This window comes from Lutjanus erythropterus, chromosome 6 (assembly GCF_056507025.1).
Source record: "Lutjanus erythropterus isolate fLutEry1 chromosome 6, fLutEry1.hap2, whole genome shotgun sequence".
In the NCBI taxonomy this organism is placed as follows: domain Eukaryota; kingdom Metazoa; phylum Chordata; class Actinopteri; order Lutjaniformes; family Lutjanidae; genus Lutjanus; species Lutjanus erythropterus.
Window position 1 is genome coordinate 37,114,561 of NC_139322.1, and position 27,190 is coordinate 37,141,750.

The 27,190-nt window shown below is 40.0% G+C and overlaps 1 protein-coding gene across 1 annotated transcript in view; it reads right to left on the reverse strand.

The window, feature by feature from the left end:
- klhdc8b (kelch domain containing 8B) overlaps nucleotides 1-23,838 on the reverse strand; it is a 252,440-nt gene extending 228,602 nt beyond the window's left edge. The window contains exon 1 of the mRNA XM_084720067.1: nucleotides 22,075-23,838. Within this exon, the coding sequence (XP_084576193.1) occupies nucleotides 22,075-22,465 (391 nt within the window). The 5' untranslated portion in view covers nucleotides 22,466-23,838. The remainder of the gene's footprint in view (nucleotides 1-22,074) is intronic.
- Nucleotides 23,839-27,190: the final 3,352 nt, after the last annotated feature.

Below are 27,190 nucleotides of genomic sequence, written 5' to 3' on the forward strand. Positions count from 1 at the left end.
ATATATATATATATATATATATATACATATATGTATGTATATATATATATATATATATATATATATATATATATATATATATATATATATATATATATATATATATATATATATATATATATATGTACACATATATATATATATGTACATATATATATATATATATGTACATATATATATATATATATATATATATATATATATATATATATATATACATATGTGACATATTTCCGATGGTGATGCAGTCTGTGTTGTCTGTGTTCAGCTAATACTGGGCCAGTAATGTCAGCAGACTGATGTATCACTCTGGCTTTACTTCTCTGTACAGCCATTGTACCAAACTCACCCCATGTTCCAGTAGATAAACAGATGTGATTTGCTCAACCAGATCCAGGATGGACAGCCTGGTATCACGAAAGGATGCATGAATAACACACCTTGTGATGTGCTTAACGTACGAAAGTAACACACTTGTTTTAACCCAAACCATCATGTCTTTTCCTAATCCTAACCAAGTAGCTTTGGAGCCTAAACTGAACCAAACTCTGACCGTTTCAGGTTAACCACGACAAATATCACCATGACAACAGAGGTCACCTAACTATTGTTACCACAAACAAAACTCATCAACGGTCTGGCATAAAAAGGCATTAAATGATGCTCGAAAAGCTTAAAATTCGTAGATATGACACACTAACCCATGATATCCTGTTAGGACTGAGGGAAATCTGTCCGAAAGGAAGGTGCAAACATAACTACCAGAGCAAATAAAGCATGAGCTTGCAGATTTGTCTAGTTCCCAGGCTAAATTATTCATTCATCACAATTATTATTAATCATTAAATCCAAAATGCATAAATATGTATCTTCTACTAAATAACACAAACTACTAGTGTGTGCTAGTTGTAAACTGCTGCACTTTGCAAAGGCTGAGTTCCATGTTTTTCATTCTGTAAACAAAACTTTAATGTTAACATGCAAAAACTGACCTTTGGACTCTATGAATTGATTAACAATCCAAGAAGACCAGAGTCTTACGTGAATCGTAGTCACTTCATGACCTTTGTTTGGATGTTGCTGAAGAGCACTGCTTTTCCCAGCACTTCCTAAGCTGCCTCTGCACGGCTAACTACATTTGACAGCTGCCACACAACGGCTCCTGGGACTTAATGCTGCAGGAGTCACAGAAACACACTAGTCAGGGGTTGTTAGGTAGCTTTCAGGACTGCCACAGTGAGCCCAGTGAGGCGCTTTCATTTTTCATCCGGTGGAGGAGCTTGTTTATGTGCCGTGACACAACGCAGCGCTACACTAAAACCACAGGACATTTTGACACATGTTCCTGTTCCTCATCCTCCTTGTCAGTTAGTTATTTTCATTTGATTCAAAACTTTATTCACTGATTTGGGTGAAACTGGATCATACTTCATGGAGAAACTGTTTCCCCTCTGTTGTAGTCCTGCTGCTCAGCTTCAACTCTTGGTAATTTATTTAGTTTCCTGATAGGCAGATAGCTTAAACTTACTTGTTGCTAAAGTAGCTAAGTGTGTGTATGTGCTGTTAGCAGGCAAAAGAACCAGGCTCAGCAGCCTCTCAGTGAACACAGTAAGTCACAACTTATTTCATTACATTCTGCTGACATTTTTACTTTTCAAATGTTTTAAACTTAAATTCTTTCATATTTAAGAGACAAACCACAAAGCAGAGTCCGATTATTAACCACAATTATTTCCAAGTCAAACTTTCACCCACCGCATGACCTGACCCGTACTTGTGATTAAACACAGTCACTCACTTCTCACTCACTTCTGTCACTGTGTTTCCATATTAACGACGAGCTCGCTTTTGGCTATCAAAAGCTAATACTTTTCGAAACATTTTACAATCAGCAGTGTCACTGACAACATTTTTCTCACAGTCTTTGAATGCACCAAATCCTCCCAGGCATCCGACTTGGCCTCAGATGATGTATTGTCCACAATCTGGCATCCTCCACTGGTTATTTTTGCCTTTATGTCATCAGTTTTAGCCAGCAGTTCACCTTCATCGCTGTCAGATCAAACCGTGAGTCCCATCATTTGGCACGATGTGGGGTCAAAGGTTGTATCGTAGACTTTCAAACATTTCTCATCCTGACAGATTAGGCTTGATATTACTATATTAGTGGATATAAATAAGGAAAAAATGGAAAAATCATGTTATTGTATTGTATGCGTTATACTGTTGTTTTCACCCACTGCCTGCCCACAGTCAGTTCAGTTTTACCCGGCCAGGACTCTACCACAAAGTGAAATGAGCATTTATTGTCCAGTGTACCTCAGTGTGCTGTATGCTGCATGCTTACTGACAAAGTGATGTCTTTTTGCTCTATTTTTCTCTAAGAAGGAAGTTTTTAGAAGAAAAATCTTTTTTTTTTCCTCAAAGAAAACATGAAAACAGAATTTCAAAGAAAGCCCAGTAATATCTTGGATGAAAAAAAAAATATTTTTGTGTTCTGGTTCCACACAGGATGCATTCAGAACACCTGAAAGGGTTCAAACTACAGCAACAAATATCCATTGTAAATGCTCAAAGGAAATGATCAGTGGAACAGGTCCAGGAGCACACTGCAGCTCCGTGCCCGACTGCTACAAAAAACCTTTGAGGAGACGCAATGAAAATGTTTGGATAACCTTGTACAATAGTTATCTGAGTGTTTGATTCACAGAAACTGCTGATAAAGATGCACGGAAACTGCTGAGGAATCTTTTAGTGTCCTGCTGTGTCCTCTAGCACTTATTTACTTTGTTAAGACAGACATGTAGAGACAGAATCTGCATTTGCATCAGTGTTGATATAAGAAAGCCGTAAAAGCTCTCAAAACCCTGGAAAGACTTCTCTCATCCCTCCTCCTCCTCCTCTGAGTTTGATATTTTTATGGGTACAACTACACCTGAAGATATTTACCGCTTTGATGTTTAGTATTTACAATAATAGGTGAAATAATCAGAATCAAGCCTGGCAGATCCACTACCTCACGTATTTCTACATTAGCTCATCCCAAAAACCAAATCCATCACATGACCAAATTGTCACAAAACTCAGCATACTATCACGTAGCGGAGAGAATTACAGCACCCTGCTTGTAGCAGAAGGAAGCAGCCTCTTAATAATGCATAATGCATTATGAAGCTCCAGGAGACCAGAAACCAGGTCAGCACAGGTTGTTGTTGTTCAAGAAAAGCAAGCGCCAGAAAAGACGTGGAAGTCGCTACAGGAAGTTTGGAAGCACAAAGAAAGCAGGAACATGCATATTCAATTAGATTCGAAGAATCGCAGTTGTGCTGCATTAAAGGGATAGTTTGGATTATTTGAAGTGGGGCTGCATGAGACACTCGTCGCTGGTCAGTGTATTACCTACAGGTGGTGGTAGTCGACACGCCCAATGTTTGGAGAAGCATTAAGAGTACTAGTGTAGGACGCTAAGCAATATGGATACAGTCTGCAGCAAAATATATTGGTATAAGACTGTCATTACACTGTCATAACCATGTCATGACACCTGTCATCAAGTGTCATTTGGTCAATTGTCATTTTTAATGCAAAGTTGACTTTGTTTGAGATGTCTTGACATTAACCAACACATACATACACACATACATAACCTGTCACTGTCTTTGTTATGACAACCTTACATACAGAAACTGCTTAGCACTAGCCATCATAAAACCATCATAAGTGTGTCATAAATATTTTTCTTGACTTACATAAAGATGTCATTTATTCATTTTATTGTCAAACACTGTCCGAAATGTTTAACATGATTAATTTCTTGGACTTCAACTAAAGTGCCATTTCAGAAAGATGCCATTAAATGTTATAAGAAAAGCCAACAGAGTACAGTACCAAGGAGATTTAGCTTACAGAGTGACCTGACGGATGGATGTTTACAAGTTGGTAAGGTATGCTAACTGCTGTCTGCTGTCTCCTGTTCCAACAGGAAACTGCCACTATATAAGCCGAATAACACTCTCTCCAAATCAATCAGACTCCATTGGCAAAGTCACTCATTTTACCTTGCAGAACAAAGGAGCTGCAAGTATATCACTGCTTTGATTCGTTAGTTTGTCTGTCTTATTGTGTGACTGTGGTGTTTTAACAGGTTAGTTCAGATTCACCAAAGTCACACCAGTGGAGTTTGGTTGAGCAAGACAGAGAGCAATATTTGGCTCATAAAACAGCAGGTTCCCATTGAAAAAAGCTGTCTGATGGCAAAGTAAGGTTGTGAAAATATTCTAAATATAGCGTCTAAAATACATTTTGCTGCTGATCCTGTCCACAGCAGTACATTACTTAGCTTCATTGCTCCTCTCTGCTTCTCCAAAGAGGTGACGAGTTGACCAATATCAACTGCAGGCAAGACACTGACTCATTTAGAGCCACAACAATTAGCAATTAACCAATATGTGGTCTATTTTGGCAACTGATTAATGGATTTACATAACTTTTTCAGAAAAAAAAAACTCAAAAGTCTCTGATTGTTGCCAACAGTAAACTGATTATTTTTAGGTTGTAGATATTTGAGGACATCAATGAGGATTTAGGAAATACTAATTGACAGAATTCACAATTTTCTGACATTTTGCAGACCAAACAACTAATCGATCAGCAATGAAAATAACTGCCATACTATTGATATGTACGCATCTCTATGACCCCACTTCAAATAATCTGAACTATCCCTTTAATACAGTAAATTTGCAGTACAGCTGCCTTCAAACTTTTTTCTCTCCCATGAGAGGAGAGAGTGGAGACTTTTTTAGAATTTAGTTTGTAACTGACTTCACACCTTTTCCCAGAAGAACCCTCTCCTCCACCTCTTTGAAGCCATTACACCACGCCTTTATCTTCCTCCTTGTAGAAACACACCTTATATCTTTCAGGAGCGAGACAGCCCTGGGGGAAAGTTATTTCTCAGTCGGGCGCTGTGCAGGCCAGCTGACAGACAGAGAGTGACTGTTGACTAAGGATAGGGCAGCAGTCGTTAATCACAGACCGAGGGATAGAGGAAATTATAACATCAGTGGCAGCGCGGTAGGAATACGGCACTTTCCAGTCATGCTACAGCAGCAATTAAAAAGTGGCTTCTGTGAGGCATTAAGATGACTGAAAGCTGGATGTTCTAATGGAGCAGCGGGTGATTGCATTTATTATACAAAATGTTTGATGTTGCTGTGCAAACTGAGCTAAGCCAGAGAGAGAAGATGTGTGTGTGTCACTGTTTGCTGAGGTGTGAGTTGATCCATGAGCGGGGGAAAAGAGGTGAGAGACATAAAAGGGCAAAAGAAACACCAAAACTCAGAGCAAAACAAAAAGTGGGACAGCGTTTGAGTGGAGGGATATGCAGCGGTATTTGGGATTAATGATGAAGGATGAAGAGACAGAAAGAGGAAGCTGGAGGATATGACAGAGAAAAATCTACACAATCTACTGTGGAAAAAATCTAGAAAGTATATAAAATTTGGTCTTAAAGTCATGAAGAAAATGAGCAGTTTTCTCTGCTCTGAAACACTGGGGGTGTGTCCACTCCACTGTCTCAGTGTCAAACACCACTGCAACCTGAAAACAGCCTGGATGCACATGGACGTTCCATCTAGCAGCTTTATTGGACATGTCAAGACATGTTTGAGCCACCAGAGCCAGAGGACACTGACAGGATGTTTTGTTGGGTTGTTGGAACTGAAGTCAGCTGAAGTGAACTGCTGGGCTGATTTGGACTGAGAGAGTCACTGAAGGTCATTTGTAGGGAGGGTGAGGAGAAGGGGGAGGCAGTGTCGATTGTGGGGCTTATACAGTATCAGGGGACCATGATGTCTTCACATGAGCCATCTTTCAGGTCCATCAAAAACTAACTAACTCCACACATCTGCTAGATGAGACAGGTGCGTAAGAGAGGGTCAAGTCGATGAAAAAGTTGCAAAAAGACTCTTGCACACTGTGCAAACTTGCCATATAACATTTATTTGTGACGTTTCAGTAATTCATCATGCCTGATGAAGGTCTAGGACCAAAATCTCACAAATAAATGTCACACAGTGAGTTGGACAGTGTGCAGGAGTCTTTTTGCAGCAACATGTATAACATTTTTAGAGGAAATCTCACCTTCTCCTTTAGACAGTCTTTTACAGTAGTAATAATATAGTAATTTAAGGTGTTTCCCATACTCTCATAACTACCCATGAGTTAGTTATGTTATATTTACCAATTCAAATTACACTGACCAAGCTGTTTTTGCTGACCATGATGCAGAATAAAAAGGTTCCAAATCTTCCAAAAGCAATGAACAAAACTTGTGATTATTTCTTTCTTTCTTATTGTGAATTTTCATAAATGCCCGATGTATCAAATATGATGCAAACAAAATTTCATATGTGCTATAGAAAAAAAATGGTGACTTTGTCAAAAGGCCCAATAAAAACTCCTGTCTCAGTTTTAAATTACTATTATCATTATCATTATGTATTTATTTAGTTATTATTTCATGTGTCAAGTTCTTCATGTATTTCCGAAATTATAAGCAAAATCACATCATGACAGGCCTTTTACATCATATTCTTACAAAAGTAAGAATATATAGAGAGCCTAATTATGTAGTGTGTGTTCATCTTAAATATTATATAATAGACATTATCATCTACAAAAACTTGTGGTATGAAAATTTGCATTTTCAATTTAACCACATATCCTTCATCATAAATACACATCTGACTTTTGTAACAAAGCAAACCACTTAATAATCAGTCAAAAATTCAGCCAGTTATGATGATTTTAATTAAGGATAGATCTCCTGCCTCCATAGTAATACATGTATTAGGACATGCGGCTGCCCCTTACCAATATGGCGGCCTGTCTGACACTTCCTTTGTTTGTTTGCTTCCTTTGTAAGTTTGTAGCTACTTACTGGAGGTCAGCCACCACTGACACACTTCCAGAGCTCGCTGCTGCCTGCAGACACTCATCTCATACTGAGGGCTGCTGTGTGGAGAAGGCAGGCAGTGGACCATATCACTGTGTAGCTGATGAAGGGGGGAAACTTTTTAAACTTAAAAGCACAAGTGCTTTCAATGCATATTATTAAGTTATTCAAAATTATAGTCATGATTACAAAGATATGTTGAGGGGGGCAACTCTTTGTTTTTCATAGAAGGGTCCTGACCTCCCTGCCCCTTCAAAGGGCTCTGTCTGCTGCTAACTTCAGAATACATAGAGAACACACATGCACACACACACACACACACACACACACACGTGCTCTGCCTGTGGGTCGCAGACATTTATAACTAATCTGCTCGCTCCCTCTGATTAGTCTAAAAACAAACACAGCAGTCACACACTTGTTGCCAGGCAACAGCAATGCTCGCTTGATCAGTGGACTCTGAAACGCAGAGGAAGTCAGGAGGTGAGGAGAGGAGAGGGGAGGAGAGCAAAGACATGTCAATCATCTGACCACCATCTGAAAGACGGGTACACACAGCCACCCTGACATCAGAAGGCATCAGTGGAGAATGCGTGGATGTTGGATGAGAGAGGCACATCCCATCACACACTCGATGCACACTCTGAACCGTCACACACACACATACACTAAAGCTAATGTATGTATTTTTAATCATTCCTGCACTGGTTACGAAAAACACAGCATGAACATGGTGAGGCATTTCTGCATTTAAAAAAAAAAAAAAAAAAAAAACAGCATTCAATTAAAAAAATAATGTTAAATGAAAAAGATCACTGCTCAGGCTATATGACAAAATATGCATCAATTCTCTTTGTGCAAGAAATCAGAAGAGTTTTATAGAAAACAAAGAGAAACATCAGTACTAATAAAATATATATAAATATATATATATATATATATTTACATATATATAGTAGGTTATACAGAGGAATAGTGGTTAAGGCAAACAAATAGTATAATTAAGAAGATACAGGTAAAAGTACTGTTAAAGTTAGACAGCTAACCTTTAAGAGGATCTTTGTTATTAGTGCCACCGGTGGCTGTTAAGTGAACTGCAGTCAGCTTCCTGTTACTCGTGCTCACAGTCCGTAGGCACAAGCAAGCAAACAGTAACATGACATGCACAAAACTGAACACTGAATGCTTTAGAATACTGTTACTATCTATAAAGTTCAAATATTTTATTTGTATCATTGGCTCCATGTTACTAACTGGCCTGCTGTTTGAAAATCATCCAACATCACAAAGCAACCAACGCCAGAATCTCACCCCACAGTGAAACTGCAGCCAGCTAGCCATCTGCAGTTTAACCTAGGTTACAGTCATTTAGTTGGCCACCCAAACCTTTGCTTTGTACTGTTACATCATTTATTTTTGGCTAAAATCAACAGCTATAGAACATATCACGGGTCAAGTTAGCTGGTGAAGTCATTTGGCAAGCTAGCCAGCTAACATATCCGCACATATATTATTTTGCTAGCAATGACATTAGCAAGAAAGCAAGCTGATGTTAGCCAGCAAGATGCAACCTAGCCACACTGCACAGATCCAGCACCAGCCGTCAAACCTCCAAACAGCAAGCCACCAAATCTACCAGCCAGTTCTGGCCTGTGAGTCTGGCTGAATTATCTGATGGTATCCACTTTGCTATATTAGCTAGCCATCAATTTGTCCGTTCCAGCAAACAAGCTAATGTTAGCTAACATTAGCCATCTGAAACCATAAAATCACATTCACAAGGTTTGCAGTAATGTTAGCTTCGTCTTTAAACTTTGTGTTGGACTGTGTGTTGTGGTGGGTACTGGTTGTTTGTTGATGTTTGTATACTCCATTTCTAAGCTAACATTCACTAGTGTTGCAGGAGGGGAAGAGAAGGCCCTTGGAAGCATATAAACGACACATCCTTTAGATTTTCAAGGAAAATTTGTCTTGAGTCGTTTATGTAGAAATCAGTCCAAAGGTAGTTGTAGGCAGAGTGTCAAGGAAGTTACACTTTTTATAAAAGTTACATTAAAATTTGTTCAGAAATTGGCAAAACAAAGTGATTAATGCATGTAAACCACTTCAGATTCTTATATATTGCACCTTAATGGGTTATAAACCCAACATCAACTGACAGTCTGATGGGACATAAACTTCTTCTCAGGCTTGAAAGTCAGGCAGCTACAGGTTAATACAGAACACCACCTCAGTACATAAGAAAGTCCACAACTTCCTGCACTGGAACTGAACAACATACAGCAACAGATCAAATCTCTTTAAGACCAGAGGTGCCAGAATTCCATAACTACTAGAACGGCCATAAGGAGTCATTTTGACCTTTGACTTCCAAACTCTAGTAAAACATGATTGCATATATACACAGCAGTTTTTTTTCTGTAGGATGAGTGATCCGATTCAAATTTTAGGTTAATCTAGAATTATTTCAGAGCAAGAAATAGTTAAATGTACTTAATAAGATTATAAACATATTATTTTAACATTAACAAGAACAAACATCCACCCAGAACATCACAAAAATAATCATAGCCTATTGGAAAAGGCTGGAATTGAGTACAAAAAAACAAACAAACAAAAGAAAAACGTTGCTATTTGTAATAAATAAGGGTACACAAAAACAACAAAAGTAAGTTACCAGTGCTGAGAGAAAAAGTGTTAGAACCCTCCCTGGTCTCCGCTATTTTATTTTTTATTGAGTCTAATTAATTAATTATTTGTATTTTAATGTCGGGAAATTGGAAATCAAGACCATGTCAAGTTTTATGGACAGAATTAATGATAGCTGCTAAGCAACCAAGGTACATCTCCGACTGTGCAAAAAACTATATCAGTGGCAATTTCCATGTGGTCAGTATGACCGCCTATGTCCCAATTAGGTAAAAATGATCACATTTTTTTGCCTTTTGTCTTGGCTGTTCTAGTGTTAAACCTGTCTAAGTTAAAGATAGTCTTAACTTTTGTTACAAATTTTTTCATTAATTTCACTTTTAACACTGAATATAGGGTAAGGGAATGATACTCAGTGCTCTCATACAAGTAATGTGGTCATCTATAAATTAATATATGCAAACATTACTTGTGCAATATACCTCTGATAACATGCGAGGAAATAAAAAACCTTGGACATTTTCTCAGCTAGAGTTGTAAACTTCATGCTCAGGCCAACATCATGTTTCTTTGCGGGTTCTGTTTGTGTCTTGTCAATGTAAAATGCTAATTTGTTTTTAGATCTTTCTCCACACCTATGTACACCACTCATCTTTGGTGTAGCTGCAGGGAAAGTTGTATGCGGAGGCTCACAGTGGCTTACAGTCATGCAGTGAGGTTGCTTCTCCATGTTCCCAGATGGTTTACTGTCAGTCAGCTCTTTGTGTTCTCCGGTGTTCCTACATGTGGGGCACGTCTAACCCCCCTGATGTACAATTTTACGTGTCACTTGGATGAGTCAGAGAGCAGGTACATAGAGGCTTCAACCAGCCGTGTAGGAAGAAGGAGATAGCCTTCATATGAACAGTTTAAACTGAATGATAAGCTGCTGTGATTTTATCTTGAATTTCTTTTTTTGTCTCTTTTTTATTGCTATGAGCCATCTCAAGAGTTTGAAATAAAGTTTGAATCGAATTGAAAAGGTCTCATGAAAGACAAATTTAAAAAAAAAAAGGGTCATTACAATATCAAAGAATGGCCTCGACCTACCTACCCTGCCTCACAGCTGTACCCTCTGTCTGCAGAGAAGACAGAAAAACAACAAGATAAAAACAACTTGCCATAGCTGCCAAGCTGAGCCGAACTTACAATATTATATATACATTTTGTCCCGGGGCACAAGAGGCTTTAATCACAATTCTGTATTAATGTATTTATGCTGTATGTTGTAAGTAAATGTATGTCTGTGTTCTAGAGGAAGCATTACGCCCACTCTGAGGTGACAAATGTCTCCTTTGAGACAATAAAATGCATCTGTCTTTTTGTTTAAGACCGCATAAAACTACAGATTTCATTTTTACACAAGTTCATGGGGGAATTTACATCTCACAGCCAGAATTTGTATTTACTACTGTTCATCCCCCTACGAGAGGTTCTACAGAGAACCTTTCTATGGCGTGATGGATCCACCCAGAACCCTCTCTGGGGGTTCCATTTAGAACTTTTCCACCTTCTAAGGAGTCCAACAAGAATGCACTCAAGAATCAAACCCACCAGGAGCTCTGCTGAGAACCTGTTTATATTCCAAGGGTTTTACTTAGAACCCACACAGGAGGTTCTACTGAGAACCTTTTTATATTAGAAGGATTTTACCTTGAACCGACACAGGAAGTTCTACTGAGAACCCTCTTCTATTCCAAGGGTTTTACCCAGAACCCACATAAGAGTTTCTACTGAGAACCTGTTTATATACCAGGGGTTTTACCTGGAACTCACAGAGGGAGGTCATACTGAGAGAGAACCTTTTTAAATTCCAAGAGTTTTATCTAGAACCCACATAGGAAGTTCTATTCAGAGCCTTTTTATATTCCAGGAGTTTTATCTACGACCCACCCAGGGGGTTCTACCTTATATTCAAGTGGTTTGTCTAGAACACGTGCTAATGAGACCTCTTTTATGTTATCATATTTAAAAAAAAGAATTTTAATAATCCTTGAAGAACTATTTCTTCCAAGAAGGGTGCTTTAGGGGTTCCATTAAGAACCCCGTTGATCTAAAGAACTGTTTGATCGACCCCTTCTTTTTAAAAAAAAAAGCAGTCCTCAAAAGCAAATGGCTCTGATTAAAACCTAAGCCCCTCAGGAAGAACCCTTTTGGAACCCTAAATTCTAAGAGTGTATCACAACGAGACCCTTGCAATCATACATCACTGCTGTTTCTTTCGCATTCTGTGTGCAGATGATGGTTCTTTGTAGCCAAAACTTCATAAAACTTGTCATTCACCAAGGATGTCAACCTCCTGCTCTTCATTCCTTCAGTTAATCTCCTCAGATAAAACTTTCGACCGAACTCTCGGGCCTCTGTTTGAGCATCATGTTCTCCTGCAGGGTTCTACTTTTGTTGTGTAGTTCGGTCTTATTCTCATTTTACCTTAAAGTTTCGTCATAAATGGGTCTACTTATTTTATTTGTTCACAGAGCAGATTATTTCCGACACTAAAATAATCCCAGGCTCATGGCGCAGTGAACACTGCCCCTAAATCTGTGTCTTCATGCACACATTCATGCAAACATGCAAGTCCTGACAGCTTGGCAGGGCCACGTAGGAGGATGTAAACACTGAAGGCACTCAGAGTGTGGGTGTTCTGCTGGATCAACTCACAGCCATCGAATGGAGCTGGCTACAATCCTCCTCTCTAATCATGTGAGGCTGATCGCTCCAAAAAACGATGCCAAATATGCCAGAAAAATATACTAAGGGTCTAAAAGCGTTAGCAGCAGTGTTGCTCCTCACTTCCAGTGAACGCAGGGTGCAAACCTATTACATGTCCTCTCACCCAACAGTAAATTAAGTCTATTGTTGTTCATTAACACAAATTTAAACCAGTGAACCACGCAGAATCAATAATCTTGACACCAAACTGTCTGAGAGGTGATATGCTGAAGCATTTCCAATTCCACACATCAGATGACATGGATAAAGGTTATGATGTTTGTTGACTCTGTAAAATAACTGCCTTTAACCACGATATCGAGTCAGAGGAGTCACCTGTTAACTTGTCACTCAAGTGGAGCAACAAAGGCATCAGGAAAACATTTATTCTGATGTCTAGTTCTTCAGTGACTTTGTCATAAACAAACACAAATTAAAATTCAACATGATGGTGCCACAACAGTGAACGTTAAGGGATTAATCACAGTGTCTACACTTCATTCTCTATAGACAATCAATGTGTGTACTAAATATCATGACAGTCCAGTCAATATTTTTAGAGGCGTTTCACTAAAAACCAAAAGTGTTCACTTCACAGTGGTGCTGGAGGAAAAGTCAGAGGACCCTGTATGCCTATATTAAATTTAACAGATATTTACCCAGCAGGGTAAGAGCATCATAGGGTTTAATTTTTTTTAGAGAGAGTATTCCTTTCTTACATTTGACAAAAAGTTGTCACTATTAAAATTGTGTAATATTTCAAAATACATAAGTATTTTAGGACTGCAGCTAACAATTACTTTCATCAATGATTAATCTGTTGATTATTTTCTCGATTATTAATTGATAGTGGTTTAGTCTGTAGAATGTCAGAAAATATCTCTTATCCAGAACATGAAAATATTCAGTTTGCTGTTGGACAGGACAAATGAAACCAGAAAATATTAACATTTGAGAAGCTGAAAGCAGAGAATTTGGAAATTGTTTTAAAAAAGTGACTCAAAATGATGAATCATTTATCAAAATAGTTGGTGATCAATTTAATAATTGATTACTAATTGATTAATGGTTGCAGCTCTACAGTATTTTAATCTATTTAGACTCATATAAACACACAATAAGAAAAACAAGCATTTTACAGACCTACAAATATAATCCATACACTCTAGTATTACAGTATTATATTTTGTGATACTGCATCAATTGTCAAAAACACTGTATTGTTATACATGTAAAGATTGATGCGGAGGTTATTTTGTACTGTGTTTAAACCATGAGATAAAAGGGTTGTATCTTTACTGGCCTGATAGATGAAAAAGTGAACTTTTTAAACTCAGATTTTATGTATATGGTGGTGAGTTCTTTATACTATAACAGTTTTCCCAAAATTGTTTTTGAAAAAAAGTAATATATTATAATATATTGAATCATAACACTTGTATCGTGATACGTATCGTATCATCAGATTTGTGCCAATAAAGAGGGTTCTACAAGAAGTTCTAGAAGAAGTTCTTACAAGAATTTCCCAGTTTGGGATCACTAAAGTACTAGCTATCTATTTACTGAGAACCCTTTATGTTATGATACAAAGAAACCATGTTTTTCAGGAATTTCAACAATCTTTGAAGTAGTATTTCTTCCAAGAAGGGTGCTTTTTAAGACTAATGGTTCCACTAAGAACCTTCTTCATCCAAAGAACTGTTGCTTACAGTATTGCAATATATCATAGTATACTGAATCTGAACCCTGTATCGTGATATGTATCGTATTGTCAGATTTGTGCCAATACAGTCCTGCACAACATGCAGAGCTAGAGTATTAACGTGTTAAATCATACAAAAGTGCTTCCTTGTTGGTGAAAAAATAGATATCACAGCTTCTATTTGAGTTGTTACACCCCAGCTGCAACCAAGGCATCACGGGTTTAAATTTATCGGGCACGTGCCACAACCTCAACTGCCTTAGGTTTATTATTTATGAATTTATAAAGCAACAGTCTAAAAGCCACTCTTTTGAACAATATGTTTTTTCTCAACCACTCTCATCACTGCTCTGCACCTCCATCAGCCTCACACCAAATCTCATTTAAATTCTGTAGCCCTTAAGGGCAGAAGCAACTGCAGGAGTTTCACACGCTTCAGCTGCAGGCAGAAAGTCTCAGATGTGACTGTACACAGAGATTTAGATAATGGTCTCTCAAAAGTTTTTGTTCCACATCTTGGAACTTTGGCAGGGATGGTAACAATAACACTGCATATGACAGGGAACAGTGTAGAACGTATCCACAGACGGTATAATCAATGCGTTGTCAAGTCCAGTATCCAATTAAAGGCTGTCTACTATTTACAGTAACAGCCACTGGTGACCAATAACTATCAAGCACCATATGGCAATCAGGGTGCAACACATGCATCATACAGACGCACACACTCAGTGGTGATGTAGTTGGCCTTTTGCTACATGTGTTCATCAGAGCATAACAAGAACATGCTGCTGAGCAAAACGTCACGATACAGACACCTGTACGGTTTCTACAGTAATAATGCCGCAACTCTGTCCAGTAGTAATTAACACCTAGGTGACAGAAGATTAACACATAGACCAGCAAACATAATCCTCACAGATTAACTCTGGGTACTGCAGTTTAATACACTCTTAGAAATAAAGGTGCTGACTAAAACCGTAAAGGATTCTTGGCCCGTCCCCATAGAAGAACCTGATTTGGTTCCTAGCAGAGCCCTTTATAAAGGTTCAGCTTGAAACCCTTTGAGAGAGTTCTATCTAGAACACAAGTTTCATCCAGAACCCTCTATGAGAGGCTCAACTGAGAACCCTTCTATGGTGCAATGGTTCAACCCAGAATTCTCTATGGGGGTTCTTTCAAGAACATTTGCATCTTCTAAAGGTGCTGACACCTACCCAAGGGGTTCTACTGCAAACTCTTTTCTATTCCAAGGGTTTTGCCTGAAACCCAAACATGGAGGTTCTACTAAGAACCCTTTTCTATTTTAAGAGTTTTACCTAGGGTTCTCATTAGAACCTCAACCCTTTTATATTTAAATGGGTTTGTCTAGAGCTCACCCAGGAGGTTGTCCTGAGAACCCAATTACATTCCAAAAATTTTACCTAGAACCAACACAGGGGCTGCTACTATGAACACTTTTGTATTTCAAGGGTTTTATCTGGAACCCACCCAAGGATTCTACCATGAAATTGTTTATACAAAAGGGCTCTCAGTAGAACCTCTGTGCGGGTTCTAGGTAAAACCCATAAAATATAAAAGGATTCTTGGTAGAACCTCCCTGGTTGGGTTCCAGGCAAAACCCTTGGAATATAAAAGAGTTCTCCATATGACCACTTGGGTGGGTTCTAGGTAAAACCCTTAGAGTATTCCAAGGGTTTTATCGAGAACCCACCCACCTTTCTATAGTACAATGGGGCCTTGACAAAAGAGTTCTTCAAGCATTTTAACAAGCTTCAAAGAACTCTTTCTTTTAAAGTGGGTTCTTTGAACGCAAACAGTTTTTAATGGAACCCTCAGTTTTACAAAGAACCCTTGATGAACCCTTACATCAAAATAAGGATTCCTCAGAAGCAAATAGATCTAGGTCGAACCTAAGACCTTCAGGAAAACCCCTTTTGGAACCCTTTTTTCTGAAAGTGTAGATTTCATAAGATTTACTGGTGGTGGTGATTATCACACACACCAAATCTCTTCTATAATCACTGAAGACTGACGACAGTGTGAAAGAAACAAATAATTACAAATGAAGGATATGAGCTGCCAGTCTTACATGTATTTCTTATATAATTTCTTGTTCACACTTCGGCTGCGAAGATGAACAAATGCTCTCTGGTGTATCTCTCCTGCAGCACTCAGTGAACATGAAGACATGCACGTTAGAGCTGTTAATGTTAAGCTTTTCTCTAATGGGAGCATTTCTCTAATGAGTGTGACAGCATCCACTTAGGGAAGTGTTCTGACTGCAGGGCTTTACAGAACAACTCTTCTGCTGCACTAGTTCCTGGACTGAAAGCACGTCCCATCTCGATGCTCATTACAACGCACCACTGACTGCACAGTGATAGTTTCACACTAAACATTGTTCTCTTTAGCAAATATAAATATTGACTTTTCTTTTCAGACCTGAGATAGGCATACGAAACATAAAATATTAAGAAGGTGTTGTTAAAAAGAATATGGCTGAAGTAATTATGATTCAAAATAAGAAGACACATTTGGACAAAAGACAGAATAAAGTCAAAACTACGATAATATTAACATTCTATGAAAAGATATTGAACCAATCGTGGCCTTGGAAGTAATGTTATGTCAGCATCACTATTGTGGGCATTAAACTAGTTAGCTTGACATGCTAACGTTTGCAGCACATTACAGTAGATAAATGCACCTTTAAGTACTTTTTCTGAATTTTTTACAGCCACATTTATTTGTTTTATTGGCAGGTTTATTTCATAATATATTTAATATTGACTTTAGTGGCATTCCATATACACAGAACTCTTTACAAAGTATTATTCTTAGTACAACCTGTCACCTCAACATGTGAAGACATCGCTAGACTGCAGTACTATTACCTATCTTGCCTATTCTAATTGCATAAATAGTAAACTTTTTTAACTCAAATGTGTGTTGGGTTGTTCTTTCTATAACAACAGTTTTTTTAATTAGATTCAAAAATAGCAATATGTCATTTTGCTTACAGCAATATAATGAATCATAACCCCTGTATCGTGATATGTATCGTATCGCCAGATTTTTGCCAATACACGACTGACCCTCACCCTAACTGACCCTACTGCCATGTCTAGTAAGAGCTGCTAAGCTCTGATTGGATGGTTATTGTTTGGAGGGAGGGTTTTAGCAAATGCAAAATCATTTAGTCTTTTTAAAGGTTCCATTTGCACTAGTGCTGAATGGTTTTGAAGAAACATCAAATTGCAGTTATTTTGACTGATACTACAATGGCGATATAATTAGCCATATTAGAGGAAAGGATTATTTTTACATTATTGTTCTGATTTTCATTGCAAAACACGTTAAAACGATTATGGTGTGTTTGTTTTTCAGGGATCTGTACTAAACAAAGATGTTTTCTGAAGTCTAGAGAAGGATGTGTTGGCCAGGACACATCTGCAGCACCACAATATTTCATTTAAAATTGTATTTTAACACACATTTCGCATTTAACAAATATTGTGCATGTTGGAATTGCGATTTCAATAAAATCACCCTAATCTGCACATCAGTTTGACAGATTTTGCAGAGTCATGCCATTTAAGATTTGCATTTATATTTGAGTGTATTTTTATGTAATATCTCGCTTGATAAGCTCTGAATAAAACATCCCATAAATGCTGTAAGAATCAAATTTTTTACCTTGTATAACAACTACAGTCTGCATACAGAAATATTCTCCCTCTCTGTCTCTGTTACCGTAAAAGGTAAGCACACAGCCGAAGATGTAAACACAGGAAACTGCAGGCAAGAGGAACTACAACAAGTCTTTCTCACTTCTGTTCTTTCTCTATTCATTTCTGCCCTCAGTCGTCTATCAGTGTAAAACTTAAAGTCTCTCTGGACTTTTTGGCTGCAGATCTGCATAACATCTCTTCCATTACAACGGCCTGTGATCAGTTCACTCGCTTGTTTCCTTCCTCCTACTCTTCTTTCTTCCTCGCTTTCTCACGACTCTCCCTTCCTCTGTGCCAACATACACAACCTCAGACAGCCTGCACACGCCTGGGGAATGAGCATTAAGTCCACTATGTTTATTCAGTGGAGGTAGACTGCGTGACGACTGGCTCTTCCACACAAGCTCTGTTTGACATTCTGCTGAAGCACACGAGGAAGCACACACACGCACACACACACACACACACACACACACACACACACACACACACACACACACACACACACACACAGACGGAGATAACGCTGCAGGCTCGTGCACACAAACGCCCACATCCAACCTATTGACCGTTTACATCATCAGAGTGCTGGGAGTGCTTCGCTGCAATATTTACTAAACCTAAGACCGTGTGAAGCACCGGCTTCAGGACCCGTGTGAGCAGCCATCGATCTCGGCGCTACTCAGCTTTAATCGCAAGTGAACGGCTCCCACTCCAGAGACACTTCAGTGGCTTTGTCGCTGAAAAGCTTCGAGGGGGCTTCTCCCAAAAACGAACAGCTAATTAGTTAACTCCGCCACTTCAGAGGGAAGGGTTTGTTGTCGCTGCTGTTGTTTCAAAGTTTTATGTCAAAGCAGCTGCATATTCCACTTCATCAGCTCTTAATGAGCTTACATGCAGTTTTTGGAAGCAATTGACGGTGGGGGAACGCACAGTCCCACACTGACAAATTTAAAATATATGAGCTGACACCACATGAGCGCCATCCAAGGACTGCACCCAAGTAAACCTGTTTAACAAAGATTGTACACATCTGATGCGTGTGTGGATAAGTAATATACAGGAACACTGGAGCATACATCTTGACTCACAGACACAGTAGTAAGTTACTTGGACCACCAGGTTCAAAAAATCCAATTGAAAGGACAGTTCACCCCAAAATCCAAACCCTGGCCTGTAGTCCTATTTATCCATCTATACTGTTTTGGTGTGAGCTGCAGAGATTTGGAGATTTCTGCACTCTCTCTAATATAATTGAACTAGATGCTACTAGTCTTGTGGTGCTTCGTGTGAGGCACCCAGCCTGAGGCCATTACTTTGTTGGCCAAAACACAGTGGTAGGTGACAAAAATACTTATCTCACTAGGTCCCTGTCTACATGGAGGAGGAGGAATCAACAACATTTGCCATTAACACTGACTGGCTCCACATGATAAGTGCTTAACTTTTCCCTTAAAGCTCCAGTAGGCAACACTGTTCTGGTATAATTGAGAAATAATTTCACAAAAACATTTCAGCATATTGCAAATCAGATGCTTTGAGACAGAACTATACTTTTGCACCTCCTTTATGGCTCTGTTTTCAGTATTTAGAGGATCTGCCCCGTGACGGTAGACTTAAGCCAATCACGCGTCTTTTAGGACTTGGGGGACTCCTCCTACTAGTGCAGCTGTGCGTGCTCGCTCCTTCAGTGACACTCTGAGTCAATGACGGAAAACTACCGCAGGAAAAGTTGCTATAAAACAGCATTATGATAAAGACAAAAGAGCCTAATGAGCAAAATGCTCAACCCTGGAGTTTGTCAGCTCACTTGGGTTACTTTTGAGTGCACCTTCAGTTGTGTTCATTCACGTGTCACCTGAGACAGAGCCGACAGACAGCTGCTCAGAGCTGGGGAGCTCTTTATTTGCTTTACTGGCAGGGGAGGAGCTCAGAGTGTATGTTTCAAACTTTTGGGATTAAAAAGAGGATTAATCTTCACTACTCTTCACTGCTTCAACCTTCTGCAGCAACAACGAAGAACTCATGGAGCCGCAGACCAGCCAGACCAGAGCTCAGCGTTTGTTTTTGAAATTTTTTGAGATGAAAAAGTGGATTTGTTTTCGCTCCTGCCTCTCAGCCCCTCTGCAGCAGCGGTTCATGAAACAATTACAGATGTGCTGACTGGACAGATGAGAGCTCAGAGTTTGTTTTTTAAACTTTTGGGATTCAAAAAGTCTTCATTTATCTTCATGTTCGCATGTAACCCTGTGTGCAGCAGCACCATGGAGGAGCCCACCACACTGTTTACAGGTAGATGACATACAATTACAGTCATTGTGCTTTTGTACTGACATTTTTGGCCACGCGAGTCAAACCCTGTTGCCACTTAATTGCATTTTCATGACCGCTTATATGGTGGTGAGACGTGCCTGACATGAACCCCGAGCCCGACTCGCCTCCAAGTGGGCTACAGTCACGGCACGCTGACCGCTGCCCAACGGTGGCGAGCCTCCTTTCCAAAAGGTGAGTGTTGTGATACTGGGCTTGTGTATGTGCAGGAGAGCAGAGAGAAAGACATTTTTAAAAGTCTCTTTATGTTCAGCTCTCAGTACTTCTGTATCTTCACACTGAATCTTTCCGTTTTTAAATGTAGTTTCTCTCGTTTTATTACACACAGTTGATGTCTGTCGGTCTGTTGCTTGCGCTCATGAAGGGCGTGCTGCTCGTCTTGTGGGAGGGGCTCAGGTCACAGAAAACGAAACCTAATTCAGATAAGACTCAAAAATCAGCTGCTTTCAGGATTTCTACCTACCGCAGCTTTAAGAGCAGATGAGAGCTTCCAGCTAAACTCTAATATAAACTCTAGATATATACTCTACAAAACTATACTCTGATATTGTAACATCTGGCTGGTCCTGGTTGTACTTTGTAACACTAAATAATATTGTTATTTATTAATGATATGCAAACTGGCCTTGAGAGTGACACAAGGTATCATAGATAACTAGTTACCTGGGTGTGCTAATTTTAGTTGCTTGTGTTAGAGCCTGCAAGGACAAAAATAAAAGACACCACCCTCCAAACTATCAACATGTTAAGTATCACTCCTAGTACAGCTACATGTGCAGCAATCTGGCATGTGGAGAAATCCAAAGCTTGACAGACCTGCTGTATCTGGCCATGACTGTTAAGTTATGACTGGACATAGCTGTTTAGCGAATGCTCAGCTGCAGTTGTCTTCTAATTTCATTCTGTCAATGAGAGAATAACATTGGAAAAAAAAGCTATGGGATATGCACATTAAAAAAGCTTTAAAAGAGATCTTTGCCAGGCATTGTATTTGGAGTTTTACAATGCCTGACAAGATCTATGTTAGATCAAAAGCACAGCTGCATTAAAACAGCTGGGAGCTATACATTGTGCAGGACATTTGTAATAATAATAATTTTTGTCTTTAGAATAACATTGGACAGCCATTGTGGCTTTAAAGTTAAATGTCCAAAAACACTATGCACTGCCACGTTTTTAGCTACTTGAGCTTGGAACCAACCTGAAACTTAGCCAACACTCCACTAAGACTGGACAAACCACACAAGATTGTTTCCACCTCCTTTCACAGATTTTTTTTTTTTAGTTGATGACAGGAAGTACCAGAAACTTTACAACTGAGTAAGTGCACTAGACAACAAACTGAATCACTTGTCAGTAACAACTGCAGATAACCCTGCAAATCCAGTGAGAATGGCAATTGTACCAAAACATAGCAAAACACGAGAAGAAACCAGCAGCTTGCGTTGTTTATATGCAGTGACATTTGTGTTGGAAAGACCAAAAAAAGGTTTGGTTGAGATCCTGAAAAGAAAGGCATGTAGGATGTTAAGCACAAAGAGGGAACTGAAGGTGAGTAAACTTTGTAAAACTTTGTGACCTCAGGTTAGCCATAGCTTTTCTATGTGTCCCATATGTCTTCTTCATGTCATACACAAGTAATGTCATCGGTCACCAAAGTCAGTCACAAATACCAAACATATTTCAGGAAATCTTTATAAGACTGACTGGCAGCAACTGAATCCGAAGACTTAAACTTAGAATCCTTACAAATCACACACTTAATCAACACCAACTGACCCACACTCGAACAGACCCAGTTCAACTAGGTCTGATCAGGCATCACACCCAAATCAGCCTCATAATTGGCTCAACAGCCTTAATGTGTCTGCCACCTTTGGGAGAGCACAGCTGCCCTCTTATTACAACATCTGGTCTGAAAAGCAGTGTTAAAAACAAGCCTTTCTTACCTTTCTCCACAGTTGTGACTCCCATGGATGCCTGACCCAGGCTGGCCCTCGTCTCCCATTTGCCCTCATCAGGGTGGTACATCTCCACGGAGGCCAGAGGGGTTTGCTGCTGGTTCATGCCCCCGAGCACCATCACCTGGCCTCCCAGCGCCACAGCTGAGGCCCCCGCTCGTGCTGTCGGCAGCGGCGGCAGCTGGCTCCACGTCTGGCTCTCCACATCCAGGACCTCGACGCTCTCCAGGGGCATGCCCGTCTCGCTGCAGCCGCCCAGCACATAGAGCAGGCCTTCGTGGTAGACAGGAGTGCAGTAGACGCGACGCTGCGACATGGGGGGGAACTGCTCCCAGTACAGGGACTTGACAGGACTCACCGCCATCTCCTGCACAGGCATGTCTCCAGGGCCGAGAGGAGGGGAGGCACCATCACACACCGCGCCGGGGAGGAGGAGAAGGAGGAGGAGGAGGTGAAGGAGCAGGAGAAGGGTGGAGTGTGGGGGCACAGAGAGGTGGAACAAAACTGAGCAAGGGCTGAAGAAACAAGCAAAGGCACGAGCTTGTTTCTGTCTGTTTGAGTGACCGCCTGAACCCCACAGAGGGAAAGACAGTGAAAGAGACAAGAAAAGGTGTAAGATGGATAGAAGGAGGGGGATGAAGAGGACAAGGATGCTAGTGAGTGAAAGAGTGGACAGAATAGGTAAAAAGACAGAGTGAGGGAACGAGGAGAGTGTCTAACTCACTCCTCAGCCAGATGTCACGACTCCCTCGCTATTCGAATGTTTTATTCATCCGGCTGTTGGTGTTTTCGAGCAACGAAGCCATCTGCCCTTCAATCCCGGCTGTTCTTTTCCCTCCGACTGTCTCCTCTCCTTCACAGCATCGTGCTTGGAGGTTATTTTGGTTTAAGTTTTGGCTTGAGTATATTCCTGGGAAAAAAAAGATGCTTGAAGAGGGTGTCCCAGGGCTTAATACTTAATCCGACAAAAACCTCAAAGTCAAGAGAGGAGAAACTGAAAAAGCGAAAAAAGGGCGAGTGGGGAGATGGCACTGGATCAAAGACCCGGGAGGGGAGAGTTAAAGAACGCTGACCTTCACTAGCGCCCTGATAATCCAAGAGAAAGCCTTTACAGCAGAGAATTTTATACCTTCAAACAAAAGGCAATTACTCAGGGCTACCAGTCCCCCTCAGCTGCAGCTCCGCAGTTCTATTTGCACCCTGGTGATAGAGCCTACAGTGAGGAAAAATCCTTTAATAAATGAACCAAACTCTTTAAATGAGAACTCTATGGGAGTTTAATGACTGCAAGACTTTCTTGCATTTTAAGAAAGATTTTCTTCCGTTAATTAAACAAGAACTCCAAATCCTGGGGGCCTTCAGAGCACTGTGCTTGGAAGCTTCCTGGTAGCTTTGGAGAGGATGAGGGTCCCTTGGTGGGGCGCAACCTGGAAGAAGAGACAACGCAGGATTAGACGAGGAATTGGTGTTTGAATTAATGAAAATTTTAAATTAAAGCCAAAAAGAACATCCTGTTTATATGCTGAACAATTCTATGTTTTCAGGTGGTTATACTGACTAGTCAGAAAGAAGACGTGTTAAAACAACAGCAGAGGTGGAATTGGTGGGGCTGCATTGCTTCAGCTTCAAGTGAGACAAATTAATGAAATACAATCCAAGAAGCCCAGTTTTGTTGCTACAATAACCAAGGTAAACAGTAGAAATGCTAGGGCTGACACCTTCTGGTCATTTGATTAATGGTTGGTTGATAGTTTTTGGCCATCAATGATGCCATCATCCATTGCGATGGCTGATGGTCATTGAGTCCTCTACCATCATAACATTGTGGTTAAAAATCTCTCTTTATTTGAGGTAGTGTGTCCTCTTCCATTTTCCATTTTGACATGTACTCTTGGTCTTGATGCTGTCCATTCTGATGTATCTCTATGTCCCATTTATCATTTTAAACACAACTAAGTTACAGACGTATCACAGAGACAAAGACCCTTTTAAACCCAGCAATGTTACCAACGCCCATCACCCAACCCTATTGGTCAGTGTGCTCCTGTCCGACCAAATTCTCATTAGCTGGGCAATCGTGTTACTTTCATAAGGAAAGAATTGCCTTTTCATCCATTATTTTCAGGGGAGCGAGAGGCTATTTACTGAACATTTACTCCACTCCAATCTAAGTGACAGCATGTGAAAGCACCAGCACAAACCACTACATCAGCCCCCAGCCCCAGAGGACAGAAAAGCTGAATTTATTTTGATCACAGCGTGTCCACCAGTCTTCTTTCCCAACGAGAGTCAGCTGATGTTCAGTTCAGTGAATGATGGATGGATACAAGCTCTGTGAACCAACTTCAAATTTGAAAGCTGTAAGTTTTGCCAACCTGTTGAACTTAGTATTTGCGAGTTAAGTACAGCTAATGGTGTTGGACTAATGTTGTAATATTGAGGGACAGTCGGGAGAAACTATGAACGTTAAGCCTCATTTGAAGCAAACTAAATAATGAGAGTAGTAGGTCAGATGCTGATAACAGTTTTTTCATGTTGGGTTTTGTTAAAGTATATACTGCAGCGCTAGCTCAGCTAGCATTAGCTTTGTTGTTATACAGAAGCCAGTTCTGCTCTGTGATCCTTGTTGCCAGTGTATTGATGTGTGTTTGAGTTTCTGTTGTACATAAAATGACTTGATAGACACGCCCCAAAGGTAATGATATAGCTACATGTGAAAAAGAAATGGTCAAACTGCAGGAATTAATTAGCTTGCAATTGCTGTGCAACTTTGATTGCCGCCCATTTAGGCTGCCAGGTATAGTCACGCAGTGCACTGTGGCTGATTTATTTGATCTAGAAATAATATGCTGATTTTTTTCCACATCACCTAATCGATTGAAAAGTAAGTGCATTTTCATTTGACTAAGATTGTCTGGTTGACTACAGTCCTAAGCAATATGGTGTTCATGTTGCAAAGTAATCCACCAAGACAACCCTGCATGTTTTTGCCAGAGCGCTCTGTGTTGGCACCGCTGCTCAGGTGAACTGTTCTCGCTCTAATGAATTGGAGGGCTGTACTTTTCCATGCAGAGTCAGTTGAAATGTGACCTAAAACCTCAGTTCAAAAATATTTCCTTTAGCTTGTATTACTCACACAGTTCAAAGATCCAGAGGCCAGGGTGGTGAGTGTGTTTCTCTTCAACACAAATTAATGAAGAGGACTGCATTAATAATTCAAATGACCTTAATAGGCTGTGGCAAAATGTGAATGAGTTGCTTTGCTGTTTTCAGAACATTTATTTCAATTCAGTACAAAGATGTGTCACTGACTATGAAGATTGATCACTTTCCCTGAGCTACATGATCGCATCACAGCCAAAATTTACTCGATGCTGTTGTGGCGATCAGTGCAGTTTTCGACTGTCTCCGGTTCTGTTGCTAGTACAAGCTGTAACAGTACATTCAGTTGTCACAAGGTTGAAGGTTGATAACTAGGAAGCCAAGTATTTCTATCAAATATATCACATCATGATAGTGTATGTGGTTTTCACAGCCTTCAATAAGCTTTTAACCAGGCAGTCACAGATATCACAGTATATCGCAGCTGAGCCGACAACAATAAAGCTAATGTTCGCTCGGGCAGCTAAACCATGTCAGACGTGACCTACCAGCAGTTCGTCAATATTACCCTTACTGTCCACTACCACTGGTGTAATATGTGAATTGTCCAAATTTCTATAAGAAAGTTAGTCAAGTTTATTCTGAAGTTGACTAGGCCTCTAGTTCAATTCAGAGATACTGATCGCTATACTGGTCAGAATAATCCAAATTAGATATTTTCCTCAAATCTTTCAACCAGTTTAGTGTGTAGGTGCTCATTAAGAAAACAGTGAGGGAAGTCCACACATTTTCATCCAAAATAAACTTTTCAACCACTCAGCTCTTCCGTCCTCTGAGGATGGGGGGGCGATGTAACAGTCTGTGCTGCTTCTGTGGAGCGTGTCAAGTAGTTTGGAGACAGCAAATGCTCAGCAAACAGCCTCTCGCTCATAAGTACAATACATCATGGCTGCATGTGTCCCTCCCCCGACGATAACAGATTAAAGTTTGTGTAGATAGAGTTTGTCAGACCACAGAAACATGTAACAGAAACATTAACCACCCAGCCAAATTGGAATGATCAAAAAAAACGCTCTCTATGTTCTGAAACGCTGGGGGTGTGTCCACGCCGCTGTCTCAGTGTCAAACACCACTATGACCTGAAAACAACCTGAAACATGGGCACTCCATCTAGCAGCTTTATTGGACATGACAGACAGAGGACAGAGACAGGATGGTAGTTTTTTTCTTCAGTGTCAGGTTGTTGGAACTGAAGTGAGCTGAAGTGAACTGCTGGACTGAGAGCTTCGGTGCTTCAGGTTTGTACCCAACCATTAGGGAGAGTCAACTCAATTCACGGGGCTCACAAGGGCCAGGGGAACCATGTTTGACAGAGCCAGGTTTCAGGTCTGCCCAAAGAATCTTGACCCTATCTTTCCTTATAACTGGAAATTAGCCAAAAATCTACATTAAAACCAGTAAAACTTGTTTTGCAAATCTAATCTCCCGTTGCTTCAGCAGTTTCCACACATGGACGACTTAGAAGCAGACAGACAAGCGATCCTGTCAGGTCCCAACATAATAGCATCACATTCAGAGTACAATGCATGCTGCAATCAGAGCCACATTCATACTTATTATGGCAAGGAGATGCAGTGGCAATGGCTGTGTGTGTGTGTGTGTGTGTGTGTGTGTGTGTGTGTGTGTGTGTGTGTGTGTGTGTGTGTGTGTGTGTGTGTGTGTGTGGACACACAGCAGGAGGCGAGTACACTGTGACCTGAGGACTGACAGAGAAAGCAGTGACATTCAGCAGGTGGGAGGAGAAAAAGAAAGCAACACACTATCTCTGTGCTCCTTAGTGTCTCCTCAGCTGACCTCACTTTCCAGCTTACACATTTATTCATATATATATATATATATATATATATATATATATATATATATATATATATATATATATACATATATGTACATTATAATTAATGACACCTTCTTCCAAGTCCCACTTTCCAAGCCCGAGCCC